This window comes from Penicillium rubens, assembly GCF_028828025.1.
Source record: "Penicillium rubens strain IBT 27055 chromosome Unknown utg000003l_segment0_segment0, whole genome shotgun sequence".
Classification (NCBI taxonomy): domain Eukaryota; kingdom Fungi; phylum Ascomycota; class Eurotiomycetes; order Eurotiales; family Aspergillaceae; genus Penicillium; species Penicillium rubens.
In genome coordinates, this window is record NW_026890601.1 from 5,465,765 (window position 1) to 5,479,096 (window position 13,332).

At 48.4% G+C, this 13,332-nt stretch overlaps 5 protein-coding genes across 5 annotated transcripts; 3 read left to right on the forward strand and 2 right to left on the reverse strand.

The window, feature by feature from the left end:
- Positions 1-10: 10 nt before the first annotated feature.
- Positions 11-2,036, reverse strand: N7525_008303 (sugar porter family MFS transporter; the record flags this gene model as incomplete). The annotated part of the gene is made up of 6 exons (XM_061214358.1): positions 11-175; positions 224-768; positions 823-1,278; positions 1,349-1,542; positions 1,603-1,747; positions 1,805-2,036. The coding sequence occupies 6 exons, from the start codon at positions 2,034-2,036 to the stop codon at positions 11-13; spliced, it is 1,737 nt and encodes a 578-aa protein (XP_061068789.1).
- Positions 2,037-5,570: 3,534 nt separating this feature from the next.
- Positions 5,571-6,931, forward strand: N7525_008304 (uncharacterized protein; the record flags this gene model as incomplete). Its single annotated transcript, XM_002568736.2, has 3 exons — positions 5,571-6,067; positions 6,122-6,446; positions 6,500-6,931. 3 exons carry the CDS (start codon positions 5,571-5,573, stop codon positions 6,929-6,931), a joined length of 1,254 nt encoding a protein of 417 aa, XP_002568782.2.
- A 1,434-nt stretch (positions 6,932-8,365) lies between these two features.
- On the forward strand, positions 8,366-10,024 carry gatA (4-aminobutyrate transaminase gatA; the record flags this gene model as incomplete). The annotated part of the gene is made up of 4 exons (XM_002568737.1): positions 8,366-8,616; positions 8,666-8,701; positions 8,753-9,915; positions 9,978-10,024. 4 exons carry the CDS (start codon positions 8,366-8,368, stop codon positions 10,022-10,024), a joined length of 1,497 nt encoding a protein of 498 aa, XP_002568783.1.
- Positions 10,025-10,536: 512 nt separating this feature from the next.
- spt4 (transcription elongation factor SPT4) lies at positions 10,537-11,148 on the reverse strand (the record flags this gene model as incomplete). Its single annotated transcript, XM_002568738.1, has 4 exons — positions 10,537-10,570; positions 10,641-10,693; positions 10,814-11,011; positions 11,071-11,148. 4 exons carry the CDS (start codon positions 11,146-11,148, stop codon positions 10,537-10,539), a joined length of 363 nt encoding a protein of 120 aa, XP_002568784.1.
- A 343-nt stretch (positions 11,149-11,491) lies between these two features.
- Positions 11,492-13,224, forward strand: ppt1 (protein serine/threonine phosphatase PPT1; the record flags this gene model as incomplete). Its single annotated transcript, XM_002568739.1, has 5 exons — positions 11,492-11,641; positions 11,743-11,823; positions 11,916-12,351; positions 12,401-13,131; positions 13,189-13,224. The coding sequence occupies 5 exons, from the start codon at positions 11,492-11,494 to the stop codon at positions 13,222-13,224; spliced, it is 1,434 nt and encodes a 477-aa protein (XP_002568785.1).
- Positions 13,225-13,332: the final 108 nt, after the last annotated feature.

Below are 13,332 nucleotides of genomic sequence, written 5' to 3' on the forward strand. Positions count from 1 at the left end.
TGAGCTGCGATCAAGCATATTCGGCGTGACGTTCATTCTCGTCGGCCTTCATATGCTTCTGTGGAACAGCAACGGTCTCGGGGGCTGCGGAATAATCCTCGGTGACCTGGTAAAGTTCGGGGCAGACCGCATCCTTGCGCATCAGGACATACTTTTTAATCCACCATGGTAGAACCTGGGTAAGCTAATATTTGGCATGAGTTCGGGTCGGAACGCCAAACACATAGTCCAGTTCTTCAAGAGAGCGCTGCATGGTTTCTGGCATAAAGAAGAATATCAAAGCAAATGCAACGAGATTCAAGCCGGCATAGAATCCAAAGGCACCCTGCGGACTAAATGCTCGCAGCATCCATGGAAACGTCAGCGAGAGAACAGAAGCCCAGAAGTTATTGGTTGCAACTGCCCAGGCCATTCCAACTTCACGGTGAGACAACGGAAACACCTCGGCAGAGTAGGTGAAAGGAACAGGGCCCTCTCCAGGAGAATAGAAAGCGTCAAAGAGGTAGACGAAGAATGCAATCATTCCAATGTGCGCGTTGCTGCTTGTGGGAATCCAGAAACAGAACCCAGCTGCGAGGAGTGTCCAGCACATTTGTGGGAAGGTGAAAAGTAGCAATCCTCGTCTGCCAAATGTATCGATCGTCCAAACGGCGGGCCAGGCAAATGCGAAATTGATAAGGCCGAACCCGAATGATGCAAGAAGTGCTTCGATGTTGGAAGCACCAGCAAGTTGGAAGATAGTTGAGGAGTAGAACGAGATGATATTGACTAGAAAGCGGATAGATTAGTCCAGTTCTTCCCCTGTGTCGAATCTTTACTTACTTCCACACATCTGCTGGGCGATCATCACAATGCCAGAGGCTTGGACGGCACGACGCAGACGGGGCACCGTGAACAATTCCACAAAACGAACGAACATGTTGTCGCTCTTGGAGAATCCGGACTCGGCAATCAACTGCTTCTCCATCTCCAGCTGGGCGTGAATCCGATACAAATCTCGAGCGGCCTGTAGAGGGCTATTTCGCAGTCTGAGAAGAGATGCAAAGGCTTTCTTGTGGTTTTTCTTGGTCATCAGCCACCGTGGAGACTCGGGGCAAAACCAAATACCAATGAGCAATGGCACAGCTGGAATAAATGCAGAGCCTAGCTGTAGTCGCCAAGCAATATCGCCAGTGTTGGCCACAATGAGGTTCGCGCACGTTCCGAGGAAGATACCAAAGGCCGTCCAAAGCTGCCATGACATAACCAGGCCGCCACGAATGTTAGTTGGTGCGTTTTCTATTGAATGTAGTTTAGTTTTAGTACGTTACTCATGGCTCCCTGGGATGTATAGATCAGAAGCACCTACCAGCTGAGTAAACAGGAACAGTAACTTCCTTGAGACCCATGCCAAGTCCGAGAAGAACCCGGCAGGCAACGAGCTGGCCCCAATTCTGAGTGAATCCGGAGCCCAGGGGAGCTAGGAGACTGAAGACCGCGGCCAGGAAAATTGTACCACGACGGCCGAGGAGATGATTCAGGGGGTCAGAGAGCCAAGCAACACTGTAGAGTGACATAATACATTAGAAGATTGCTCGAATGTAGAACAAGTATATTACTCACAACAGACAGATCGTGATGTATGGGGACGCATTGATAAAACCAACGATCCACTGGTTACGCTTGCAGGTCTCCGGGTCAGGACATTGAGGGGAGTTATTCGGGATACCGAACTGGACGTCAAACGTCAGGTTAGCACCGTTTGAACCTATAAGAAGTATTAGTTGAGACAGGTCTGTACGCCTGTATGGAGTATCTTCCTGACCAGTCTGATCCCAGCCTTGAATAGCTGCCGAGATTGAGTTCAGAACGATGGTGTAGTACAATGCAAATGGGTGTTTCCAGCGCCGAGTGTGCTCCGCGTAAAGGATACGGCGGTCGTCATCGTTGAGTTCGGAAAGGTCTTCAATTCCCGCTGGTGACTGAGCTACCAGAGCACCTTTCTTCAAGACCGGCAAGATACTCTCAAGATCATATTCGGTAGCATAAGCGATCATATTCGGTAGCATAAGCAGTCACATTCGCCATAAGCTGATCGTGGGGAATTCCGGCAAGGGGGTTTTTGATCCTATTCCATGTCAGTTTGGCCTGAAGTCAAAGACAAGAGTCACTTCAGCTAGCACAGATTCGTGCTACGTTACTTACTCCCCGGTGACATTCTTGGTCATTCTAGTTGATGGGTCAGTATCGTAGCTCCGGATAGAGTGTGGTCATTGTGAAGTTACATACCCCCCAACCGCGTCATTTCCAGTTGGATTAGGCATTTTAGTGCCTGACAGCTTTCTGTCAATGAGGAAAAGCGAAGCAGAGAGACTGGGGTCGATTCTTATTGCGTAATTCGATGAAATGCGATGAAGCTCTGAATCTGGCTCAAAGGGTGAGAAAGTGGAGAGAAAACTACGATGGATGAAGAGCAAACGGAAAGAGGTCAAGGACAATTCAGATGGCAGTCTAGATCAAACAGGGAAGTATTTGGGATTATGTATGCACCCATGTGCTTTTACCTACGCTACCTAGTAAAAGATTGGAGGGATTTGTCAGACAATCAAAAAGCCTCAACTTATTGGTAGCTACCTAGGTATATCGGCCCTTGTGTGAGCACGTAGGTGCTACATATATAAGAATCTGACAGTCGTCCCCAACGCCCAGCTCCTAACTACCACTGGCATACTCGGATTATTGTCTGAGATGGGTTTATGCAGGCCGCTCTCGAAATAGCGCCACTGGGCAGAAGAACAAAGCTTAGCTGAAGACAGCTTTGAGTATGAAGCTTTCGGATGCGAGCCCAATCGATGGCTTTGGGTCGAAGGGTTTCAGTTTATACAGTCAGCAAAGAAACACAAAAGACTTCTGGAAGGTGAATACATTGCACCATTTAGAGAAGCATGGTATAAAAGCATTCCCGTAGGCAAGAGACCAAGCAATTTCAGGGATACCATGTGAGCCTTTTAGTGCGTGTCTTTTAAGCTAAAAGGTATACTGTTACAACCTTTGGGTGTTAACAGTATCGTCAAGGGTTCAGGGTCCTGCGGAGTACATGGTTGGCTAGGAAAATGCATGTTGCTCTTGACATGTATTTGTCCAATAATGGGCTGATCAGCATGCATATTCAGCCGCTTTTTAATACCTAGACAAATACAAGTCTATGCACCTTATCTCAAATGGCATACTAAAACAGCAGCGCGTTGTGCTACGCCATGAATTGGACCCAAGGCTGTGGTGAACTGTTCCACGGCAGTTACTACACTTGTTGCTCTAGACTTATACCAGGTACTGCCTGTCAATCCTTCTAAACTCTCGTTTGGTGTGCGCGTTTGGTTTCTGTCCAGGGGGCTTTTACTAGAGTCTATTATAGACAATCGAAGATATCAAGCGGCGGTGCAAAAAGCGATAAAATGTATACATCGTTGAGATAAAAGACATGTTTGGAGCATCCAATCGCTCTTTCTGCATCCCAGTCTTGCATATGAAATTTTCACCCTCGGTACATGGGTATAGATAGAGTAGATGCTCCGTCTTCGCACATACGTAGGTATTCAGCTGTCTGTTGTTTCTTACTTCTCGCTCTTTATCTATAACTGTTCATTTATCTCGGGGTTGATCTTTAAATTTAGAGATTGTCCGCCCTCCTCGTCTACAATGTTTCTTTATTCCTCGCACGGAGTGGGAGGGTGCTCGACTGACGAGAAATCACCTCACCTTCAAAAGGTATGATTATGTCAATATGGGAGCACCATCGAAAGCGCTCCAACTCCAACTGTAATATTATTTTCCTTGGTATCTAGCATGTATGCAAGTTGCTAAAATTGCTGTTCGCATTCACCAGGACTTTAACATGTACACTTAATAACCTGATATTGAGCCTTTCTATTTTCCTCCGATATTCCTGGAGACTCCTCGAATCGAGGTGTACAGTCTAAAAGACTCAGGATTACAAATTATCGATAAACTTTCAGGACTGCCTACCTAGGTAGAGCGAGTCCAATTGAGACACTAATTATTGGAAAGTTCTATCAAAGTAACGGTCAATTAAGATTTGCTATCGCGAAAGCTTGTTACAGGACAAAGTTGAACTACCCAGGTGGGTAACTATATGAGCTCCAGGGCTAATCCACTCACTGCTCCAGGGCTCCAGGGCTCCAGAACTTTCGCTTGGCATTGACGGGCTTCATTTTTGAACACAATCAATGAGAGAAAAAATTTGAGACCAGAGCATGCCAGGTCTACAATTTGAAGTGCCATCAAATTAAAGCATTCCTAAAGACTTGCCTGGGGATGAGATATTTTAAGTATGCGTGAAATGGAATTCTGGAATTAACTATCTGTTAGCCTACGTAGACGTGTGCTCCACAAGCACTGAAGATCATGTCCAACTTTATACTCTCAGTTGCCATTTTGGTCTCAATTTTTGGGTGGCGACCACATTATATAGGATGAAATTCCGGAGTCTCGATTTTGGGTACTCTAAAAAAGGCAAATAGCCGGGAAATTGGCGGAAGGCGATTTCTGCCGAGCACATTTTCCGCTCCTTTAGTGTCGGCCTATTGTTTTACATGTGCCAGGGATTATTTTATATTAAATTGCTCGTACTTATTTCGAGTCAGAGTTAGATGATATTGCAGTCATCCATGGATGGTGCGAAAGCCAAGTGGAGAACGGGAATCCAAACACTGAGCCCCGCACAGATGAACTACGGAGCTACGGAGTATATTGTATTTTGTACTCCGTATGTTGTATGTGCAAAGAGTAACTACATTTTCGTATACCTAAGTACTATTAATCCTTCTTTTTTTTTCACTATAATTACTTATCACATCCATGAGTACAATTCTTGGAGTCAAATCAATTCAAAAGCCTCGGCTCACCTGGCCTCGGTAGGGTAAACGCGGGGTCAATGCTTTTTGACTTTCTTCTCAGTTTCATTTGATCCTGCCTGAAGCGAGCCGGAGAACTCTCGCATACAACATACCTAGGTACATACTTAACCTCTTAAAAGCCTCAGGTCCCAGATCCAAAGGCACCACGAGTGGGGCCGGAGATAGAACTATGGGGCTCTAAATGCCTATCATTGTCCATCCACTCCGCAACCTTCGGCGGTTTTACCATTTTTGATATAAGCGGATTTTGTATTTAGGGCTCATCTTCATGACGAGGCCCTTCCAAGGTTCCTATATGGATCTGTTCTTGAGGCACTAAACTCTATCACGAATCATGTTGTGGTTTTCTCCGGAAAATTCCAATATTCCTCGATCAAGCCTACAGTTCGGTATTGGGAGAAGAATACGTCCCGGCAATTCCTATTATATCTGCCCCCCATGTCCCTAGTGGGGTGTATATTTTATTTCTCTTTCCTGATCTACGCAATACATACCCATATGAGTTTCCTCTCTTGACTCTCTTCATTTCTTGATCTTCGACTTTTCCGCTAGCTTGGATTATGGCGATGGTACCTGCCTAGGCAGTTACTTACTCTTTTTTTTTTTGTACTTCGATACCCCCATATTATTTTTCTTCCTTGCGCAGATACGATTATGAAACTCCCCCCAGCAGCCATCGTGAACTCATGGCCAACCCCAAACTATATCGATCCTCCCACGCGCGGGCACGGCGTTCTCATCGTGAATATCGTCTGTTTCTCCTTGGCCCTCATAGTCGTCTCCCTCCGTCTGTACACCAGGCTCAGGGTCACATGCAGCGCCGGTATCGATGATGTCTTAATTGTCATCGGTCTGATCTTCGCTATCGCAATGGCGGTCGTCACCTCAATCGCTACGGAACATTGGGGCATGAACCGCCATGTCTGGGATATTGAATTGCTTCGACTCGTCACTGTCCAAAAGCTGAACCTCTGCTTCCAAATAATGTTCTCCTTGTCGTCTTGCTTCACCAAGATATCTCTGCTGTGGTTCTGTCGACGACTCATCGGGAAGGGCAGCTTTGTGCTATATAACTGGGCGTTTATTCTGTCCATGGTTTTTGTTGGGCTTTCTAGTTTTCTATTCACTATTATCAGCATCTTTCAGTGCTCGTGAGTGTGTCGTCTTGTGTCATAATGGTGGGCCGTTGCTAATGTTTCCTATAGGCCTGTCCGTGCGTACTGGCAAATCAACCCTACCGAGTCATACCACTGCATGAACGATGGCGCGATTGTTTTCTCCGCAAGTGTCATCAACATCTTCACCGATTTACTGGTCACAACTTTACCAATGCCATTGATCTGGAGTCTGAAACTCCCCGCTCGTCAACGACTCGCCGTTATCTCCATCTTCGCCCTCGGCGTGGTGGTTAACGTAGCCGGCTCTGTGCGAACCGTGTATGTATGGAAGAGTATGGTGACCGGCTATGATGCGACCTGGCTCGGATGGCCGGTGCTGGTGGCTGCCGCTGTGGAAATCAGCCTGGGACTGGTAAGAGGCCAACAGTCTCGCTCTTGGAGATATTAAATACTAATACTCGACAGATCTGCTCTTCCGCCCCAGCGCTCCGCCCCCTCATTGCAGCCTTCCTTCCCCGACTCCTCAGCTCGACCCGCAACATCACCTCCTCCTACAACCAACGGACTCGCTCCCACAAGATCTGGTATTCAACCGGCCGCTCTCGGACATCCCGTCTCGTTGCCGATGATTTGCACCAGCCCAGTTATAACAGCGATCGGTTTGAAATTATGCGCACTGTCGAGATGGAAAGCTGGACTGAGTCACGACTCGCGAACCATGACAAGATGGGCCACGGTTACGATATCACGTCCGACAATCATAGCCGTTCTGTCACCCCCGAGGGCAGCATTGAGACAAAGAAGAGCATAGTTTATACCTCTCCAACGAGTGCTGACTCCTGTGCGTCTGGGCCGAGCGACACGCATTCTCCTTCAGATGATCGAAGGCTGCATTAACCGCACTGTTTTAGTACATTACTTATTCTCTTCTTTTTTTATGTACGAACATTTATGTCACTTTATCCAGGATGCTTTTATTGTGCTTGAAGTAAACCCAAACAACGATACAGCTTGTACATCTAATCTTGAGACCGTCACTACATACTCAAATGACCACTTCTTTAACAGATGGACATAACTAAACACAATAATTCCAATATGGGTTTGATGAAAACTGAAAATTTTAGAATTTATGAAATATTTTAAGACCAATTTCCCGGTCAGGTTTACGAAAGTGGAAAAAAAAGTTACATGTACTCAGCGAGGCGTCTTAACTGCCAGGCGCATGACGCAACAACAGCTGTAATCCCGTCTGGGATACTCGCAAAAAAAAGGAAAATTGCACTCGATACACATGTATTTATAGCGAGACAAAAAGATCTGGACTCGCGGGGAATCGAACCCCGGACCACTCCCATGCTAAGGGAGTATTATACCACTAAACCACAAGCCCAGTTGATTGGTTGGTTATGGGACATAGCATATTAATAGCGAAAAAGACTTTAGGTGAGTCGAGGTCAGGTCACGGACTATATTCAGTGCAGACCAGCATAAATAACATAGTTCTGATTATTAGTTGATCACATTATATTATGTTCTCTGTGTTGTCTTGATAAAATATGCGAAGGTAACTTTATATTGCATAGTGATTGTGATCGTCTATCGATATATATTAAATCCCACAGCAAGCTCTATTGCAGAACAAGACCTTTATAATCGATGGAGCCAAAATATTACCAAATAAAAAAATAATGTATTAAGTACTCCGTGTACATATACCTGCATTTATGGATGTACTACAAATTGCGGTGAAAACCCATTGACCTCTGGACCTCGACATAGTCAAAGACATCATACACAGGTGACTGTAGATAAGAAAGGCCAAGACTCAAACTAGCTTATCGCAGATGGATCTACAGCAGACGACCCTGACTTGCGCTTTTTGGTCATTTGCGCGTGACTCGACCCCAATTGAAATAAATACAATGACCGCGCCGGGACGTTCAAATGGAAACTCTTACCATATCAATTTGACCAAGAATCCACCAGCGTAGACCTTCTCAATTCGTCCAGATACCCCATCAGATGCTCGGCGTTTCGCTGTCGAGAACAGCCCCCGATTGGTCAATATCACCGACACAAAAGCTGCATACGCGGGGAGAAGCTATGGAGCTCCAGGATAAGACCGATAACATAGTCCAACTGCACTTGGTATAAAGCCACCGCTGCGCCTGTCTGTGTTCCATTATATTTCATCTGTCCTACATCTGTTACTTTCTTCCGACTATATTGATCGACGAGGAATCCTTTCTCCTGCATCGGTTAGCTCATTAGACTGCTATTCCCTCCCCGCATCACTCATCCCGGCCCCCACTTCATATCAAAATCACAATGTCCTCGGTCTTCCGCGCCAGCACACGGCTGCGCTGTGCAGCTCGCCTCCCGGCAGCTCGCTCTCTCTCTACCACTGCGGGTCTCCGTGCAGCGGAGAAGCCTTACTTCCCCAATGAGCCCACCGCACCTTCTGTCTCGGGGACAATGCCCGGGCCTAAGAACCAGGCCGCCGCCGCCGAGCTCGACGAGGTCTTCGATGTTCGCAGCCTGAACATGTTGACTGACTTCCACCAGTCTGTTGGAAACTAGTATGACAGACCCAACCCACCATCAAGTCTCAACTGACCGCGCCTCTAGCATCGCTGATCTTGATGGAAACAAGCTCCTTGATGTGTAAGTCACCAGCCTTGAGTCAATTGGAAACAGAGAAGCTGACCCCAGTAGGTATGCTCAGATCGCCTCCATTCCAGTTGGATACAACAACCCCCACCTCCAGAAGATTGCCGCCTCGTCCGAGATGGTATCCGCCCTGATTAACCGCCCGGCCCTGGGTAACTTCCCCTCCTCCGATTGGGCTCATGTTCTCAAGACTGGCGTTCTCCGTGCTGCCCCGAAGGGTCTGAACCAGGTTTTCACGGCCATGGCTGGCTCCGATGCCAACGAGACTGCCTACAAGGCGGCCTTCATGTACTACCGCCAGATGCAGCGCGGTGGGCCCGGAGCCGAGTTCACCGAGGAGGAGCTGCTCTCCACCATGAACAACCAGAGTCCCGGTTCGCCCCAGCTGTCCATTCTCTCCTTCAAGTCTGCTTTCCACGGCCGTCTCTTCGGCTCCCTGTCCACCACCCGCAGCAAGGCCATCCACAAGCTGGATATCCCCGCCTTTGACTGGCCCCAGGCCTCTTTCCCCCAGTTGAAGTACCCGCTGGAGGACCACGTCCAGGAAAACGCCACCGAGGAGCAGCGCTGCTTGGCTGAGGTTGAGCGTCTCATCAAGGAGTTCCACAACCCCGTCGCTGCCGTGATGGTCGAGCCCATCCAGTCCGAGGGTGGTGACAACCACGCCTCGCCCGCCTTCTTCCAAGGTCTCCGTGACATCACCAAGCGCACTAACGTCCTCTTCATCGTCGACGAGGTGCAGACCGGTGTCGGTGCCACCGGTAAGTTCTGGGCTCACGATCACTGGAACCTGTCCTCTCCCCCAGACATGGTCACCTTCTCTAAGAAGGCCCAGACTGCCGGTTACTACTTCGGCAACCCCGCTCTTCGCCCCAACAAGCCCTACCGCCAGTTCAACACCTGGATGGGAGACCCAGCCCGTGCCCTGATCTTCCGCGGAATCTTCGAGGAAATCGAGCGTCTCGGCCTCGTTGAGAACACCCGCACCACCGGTGACTACCTTTATGGTGGTCTCGCCCGTCTCGCCGAGAAGTACCCCCAGCACTTCCAGAACCTCCGCGGTAAGAACCAAGGTACCTTCATCGCCTGGGACACACCCAAGCGTGACCAGTTCATCGCTAAGGCCAAATCCTTCGGTGTCAACATCGGTGGTAGCGGACCCTCTGCCATCCGTCTGCGCCCTATGCTGATCTTCCAGAAGCACCACGGTATGTTAACCTTCTCTCTCCCCATGCCCAAAAGCCATATACTAATGTATTTTCTCCTACAGCCGACATCCTCCTCGAGAGGATCGAGCAGATTGTCCAGAACCTCTAAACAAAATGCCGGCAATGACCTTCAAAAAGTGCCCGGGCGTTTTCAATTGGCTTAATGAGCGTTGTTTTCCTCTTTTATTCTCTTTTTTCTTTCTTCTGGAGGGTTCACCTTTCTCCCTCCGCTGCTACGACTTCATGTCACTACAGAAATGCCATATATATTCCTGGACATTGTGTCCACAATTGAGTTATCACTCACACCGAATCATCGGGGCCGGAGTAGGGACGCATACTCTGCAAGCCGTTTTTTATGAAGAAAGTGCAACTATAAACTCCTAAGAACTAATCCAAATCTGTTGTGTATGCCCCTGTAGTCCAATAAATATGAAGGTAGGTAATGCTTCCCATCCGAAACTCCGAACGACCAGCAAAATTGTCGAAACCACTCTCATATTGCATGTCTCAATTGAATCAATGGTGTGTGCGCGGTAGGGGTATCCAGAACCAAGATTGTATCGGCGAGGGTGGGTTCGTGTATTTCGTGTAGCGCTAAAGACTCAAGGTGTAGGTGCTTTATGCATCTTCCTCGCCAGTGCTTCCGTCTCGTCTGGAACGAACCGTTAGTATGGTAGCGGGGACATCTCGGAAATAGTGGAATGGATTCGAGTAACACGTACGGGACATATTTGATGCCGGAATCTTCCAGACTGTTGATAATGTACTCCGGAAGCTGTTAATGCAAAAGACACAATTAGCTATCCTGTGTTTCATCAGAGGAATAAGGGACCTAGGGAATTGAAAAAAAAAGGTCCCATATCTCCAGTAATAAGGCATCCAAGTGTGCACTTACTGTCCCTGTAACCTTGGTCGCATACGTGCCCGGCACATAGTTATCCAACCGTTGCCAACGAGCGACCCAGCTCGCAGCAGGATCCCGAACAGCAATCAAGCCCTCGAAGACCTGTGACGTGCATTCTTGAATAGCATCATTGTTTCCACGGAGTTGGAGAGTGCTCTCGCAATTTGGGCAGCCTTCACGCATGAATTTCTGGAATAATCGGAATCGTTAGAGGCGCCCGCGGAACGAAGACGGGAAGTAGCTTTTACATTGTGAATTTGGACGACGGAGCAGACCATACAGGCGCGCAGAGTGCGCTGCTGATTTGGAGGGGCGTAGAAAGACATTTGGAGGAAGTATGAGGATGTGAAGAGAGAAAGGAAGCTATGGATGGGAGTTAAGCGTCAAGTCTGGATGGATGCCAAGACCCGTTGCGATCGGGGAAAAAGAACATGGGAGAAGCAGGAACAAGACTCTCTTCCCTCTCCCTTTTTTTTTTTCTCTGGGATTCACAATTTTGGTCTTTTTCTTTCTTCGCTCTTGGTCTATAGTGGATTTAGAGGAGTTTTATTCTTTTTATTTGACTGTGTCTCTGTCTTCCGGCTCGTATAATAGTCACGTTTTCCTCCGTGCCCTTGTTTCGCACCGATAATCGCTGTCTCGTGCCCCTCGCATTTTCTCTCCGCCTAAATGGCTACCGATCAGGAAGTGGCCACTGCGCTCAAAGTGCAGGGAAACCAGGCCTTTGCTCAGCACGACTGGCCCGTCGCAGTCGACTTTTATACCCAGGCTATTGCCAAATTTGACAAGGATCCATCCTTCTTCTGCAACAGGGCCCAGGTGTGTTCCCGACGATCATAAGTGGCACATTCCAAGAGTCGCGTGAATGTTTGCTAGGATCAGCATAGCTAACAGTCTTTTTTTTTCGCTTGGTGTCACAGGCTCAAATTAAGCTTGAAGCGTTCGGCTTTGCTATTGCGGATGCCACCAAGGCAATTGAATTGGATCCCAACTATGTGAAGGTTAGTCGGTATTATTAGCCGGCAAGAGAGACAACTTGTGCCTGCAAATTGAGGATTAGTGGAGATGTGTGCTAAGTCCATATCCATCACAGGCCTACTGGAGACGCGCCCTCGCGAATACTGCCATTCTAAGCTACAAGGAGGCCTTGAAGGACTTTAAGGCTGTGGTTAGACGCGAACCGGCCAACCATAATGCCAAGCTGAAGGCTGCCGAGTGTGAGAAGCTCGTGCGCCGCAAAGATTTTGAGCGGGCCATCGAGATCTCGGACCCGCCTTCTGCTTTTGCGGATTTGGACATCGATGCTATCAATGTCGAGGACGGTTATGATGGTGTGCGCCTTGGCGAGGAAATGTCGCAGGAGTTCATCGATGATATGATTGAGCGCTTTAAGAACGGAAAGAAGATCCACCGCAAATATGTCTTCCAAATCATCAAGGCTGTTAAGGATCTTGTATACAACGAGCCTACCATGGTCGAAATCGGCGTGGAATCGGGAAGGAAGCTGACAGTCTGCGGTGATACGCACGGTACGTATTGTCTTTTGTTCGGTGAGTTGGGCAGTTGCTGACTGAACAGGCCAATACTTTGATTTGCTCGAGATTTTCCGACGAAACGGTGCCCCCTCCGAAACCCATGCTTACCTCTTCAACGGTGACTTCGTTGACCGTGGCTCCTGGTCCTGCGAAATCGCACTGCTGCTCTATGCATACAAGTGGTTGCGTCCCAACGGTCTTTTCCTTAACCGTGGAAACCACGAGACGGATGATATGAATAAGGTCTACGGCTTCGAAGGCGAGTGCAAGGCTAAATATAACGAGCGGGTCTTCAAGGTGTTCTCCGAGTCCTTCTCGGCTCTGCCCCTGGCCACCTTGATTGGCGACAAGTACCTTGTCCTGCACGGTGGTCTCTTCTCCGACGACAAGATCAAGTTAGATGATATCCGCAAGCTCAACCGCCACAACCAACGGCAGCCTGGCCAAGCGGGCCTGATGATGGAGATGCTCTGGACAGACCCGCAGACCGAGGCTGGCCGCGGCCCCAGCAAGCGTGGTGTCGGTCTCCAATTTGGCCCTGATGTCACTAAGCGCTTCTGTGAAAACAACGGCCTGGAGGCTATCATTCGCTCCCACGAGGTGCGGATGGGCGGTTACGAGGTTGAACACGATGGTCGTTGCATCACTGTCTTTTCTGCTCCCAAGTATTGCGATGCGACTGAAAATAAGGGTGCTTACATCAACATCGGCCCTGAACTCAAGCTTGCATATGAAGTATTCGAGGCAGTACCGCACCCCGATATCAAGCCGATGGTAAGATTATGACCTTTAACCATCTACGTAACCAAGTTCCCTAGCTAACTGTCCCAGGCGTACGCGAATAACTCTATTCTTTCGGGGATGTGATGGCATATTTGATTTTCAAGCGCGGCGTTGCCCAAAATATCTACCTAGAATTGATGTTCCAATGTATTTATGTGCATGAATGATGTATTCCGAGTAGCTCTGACGTCG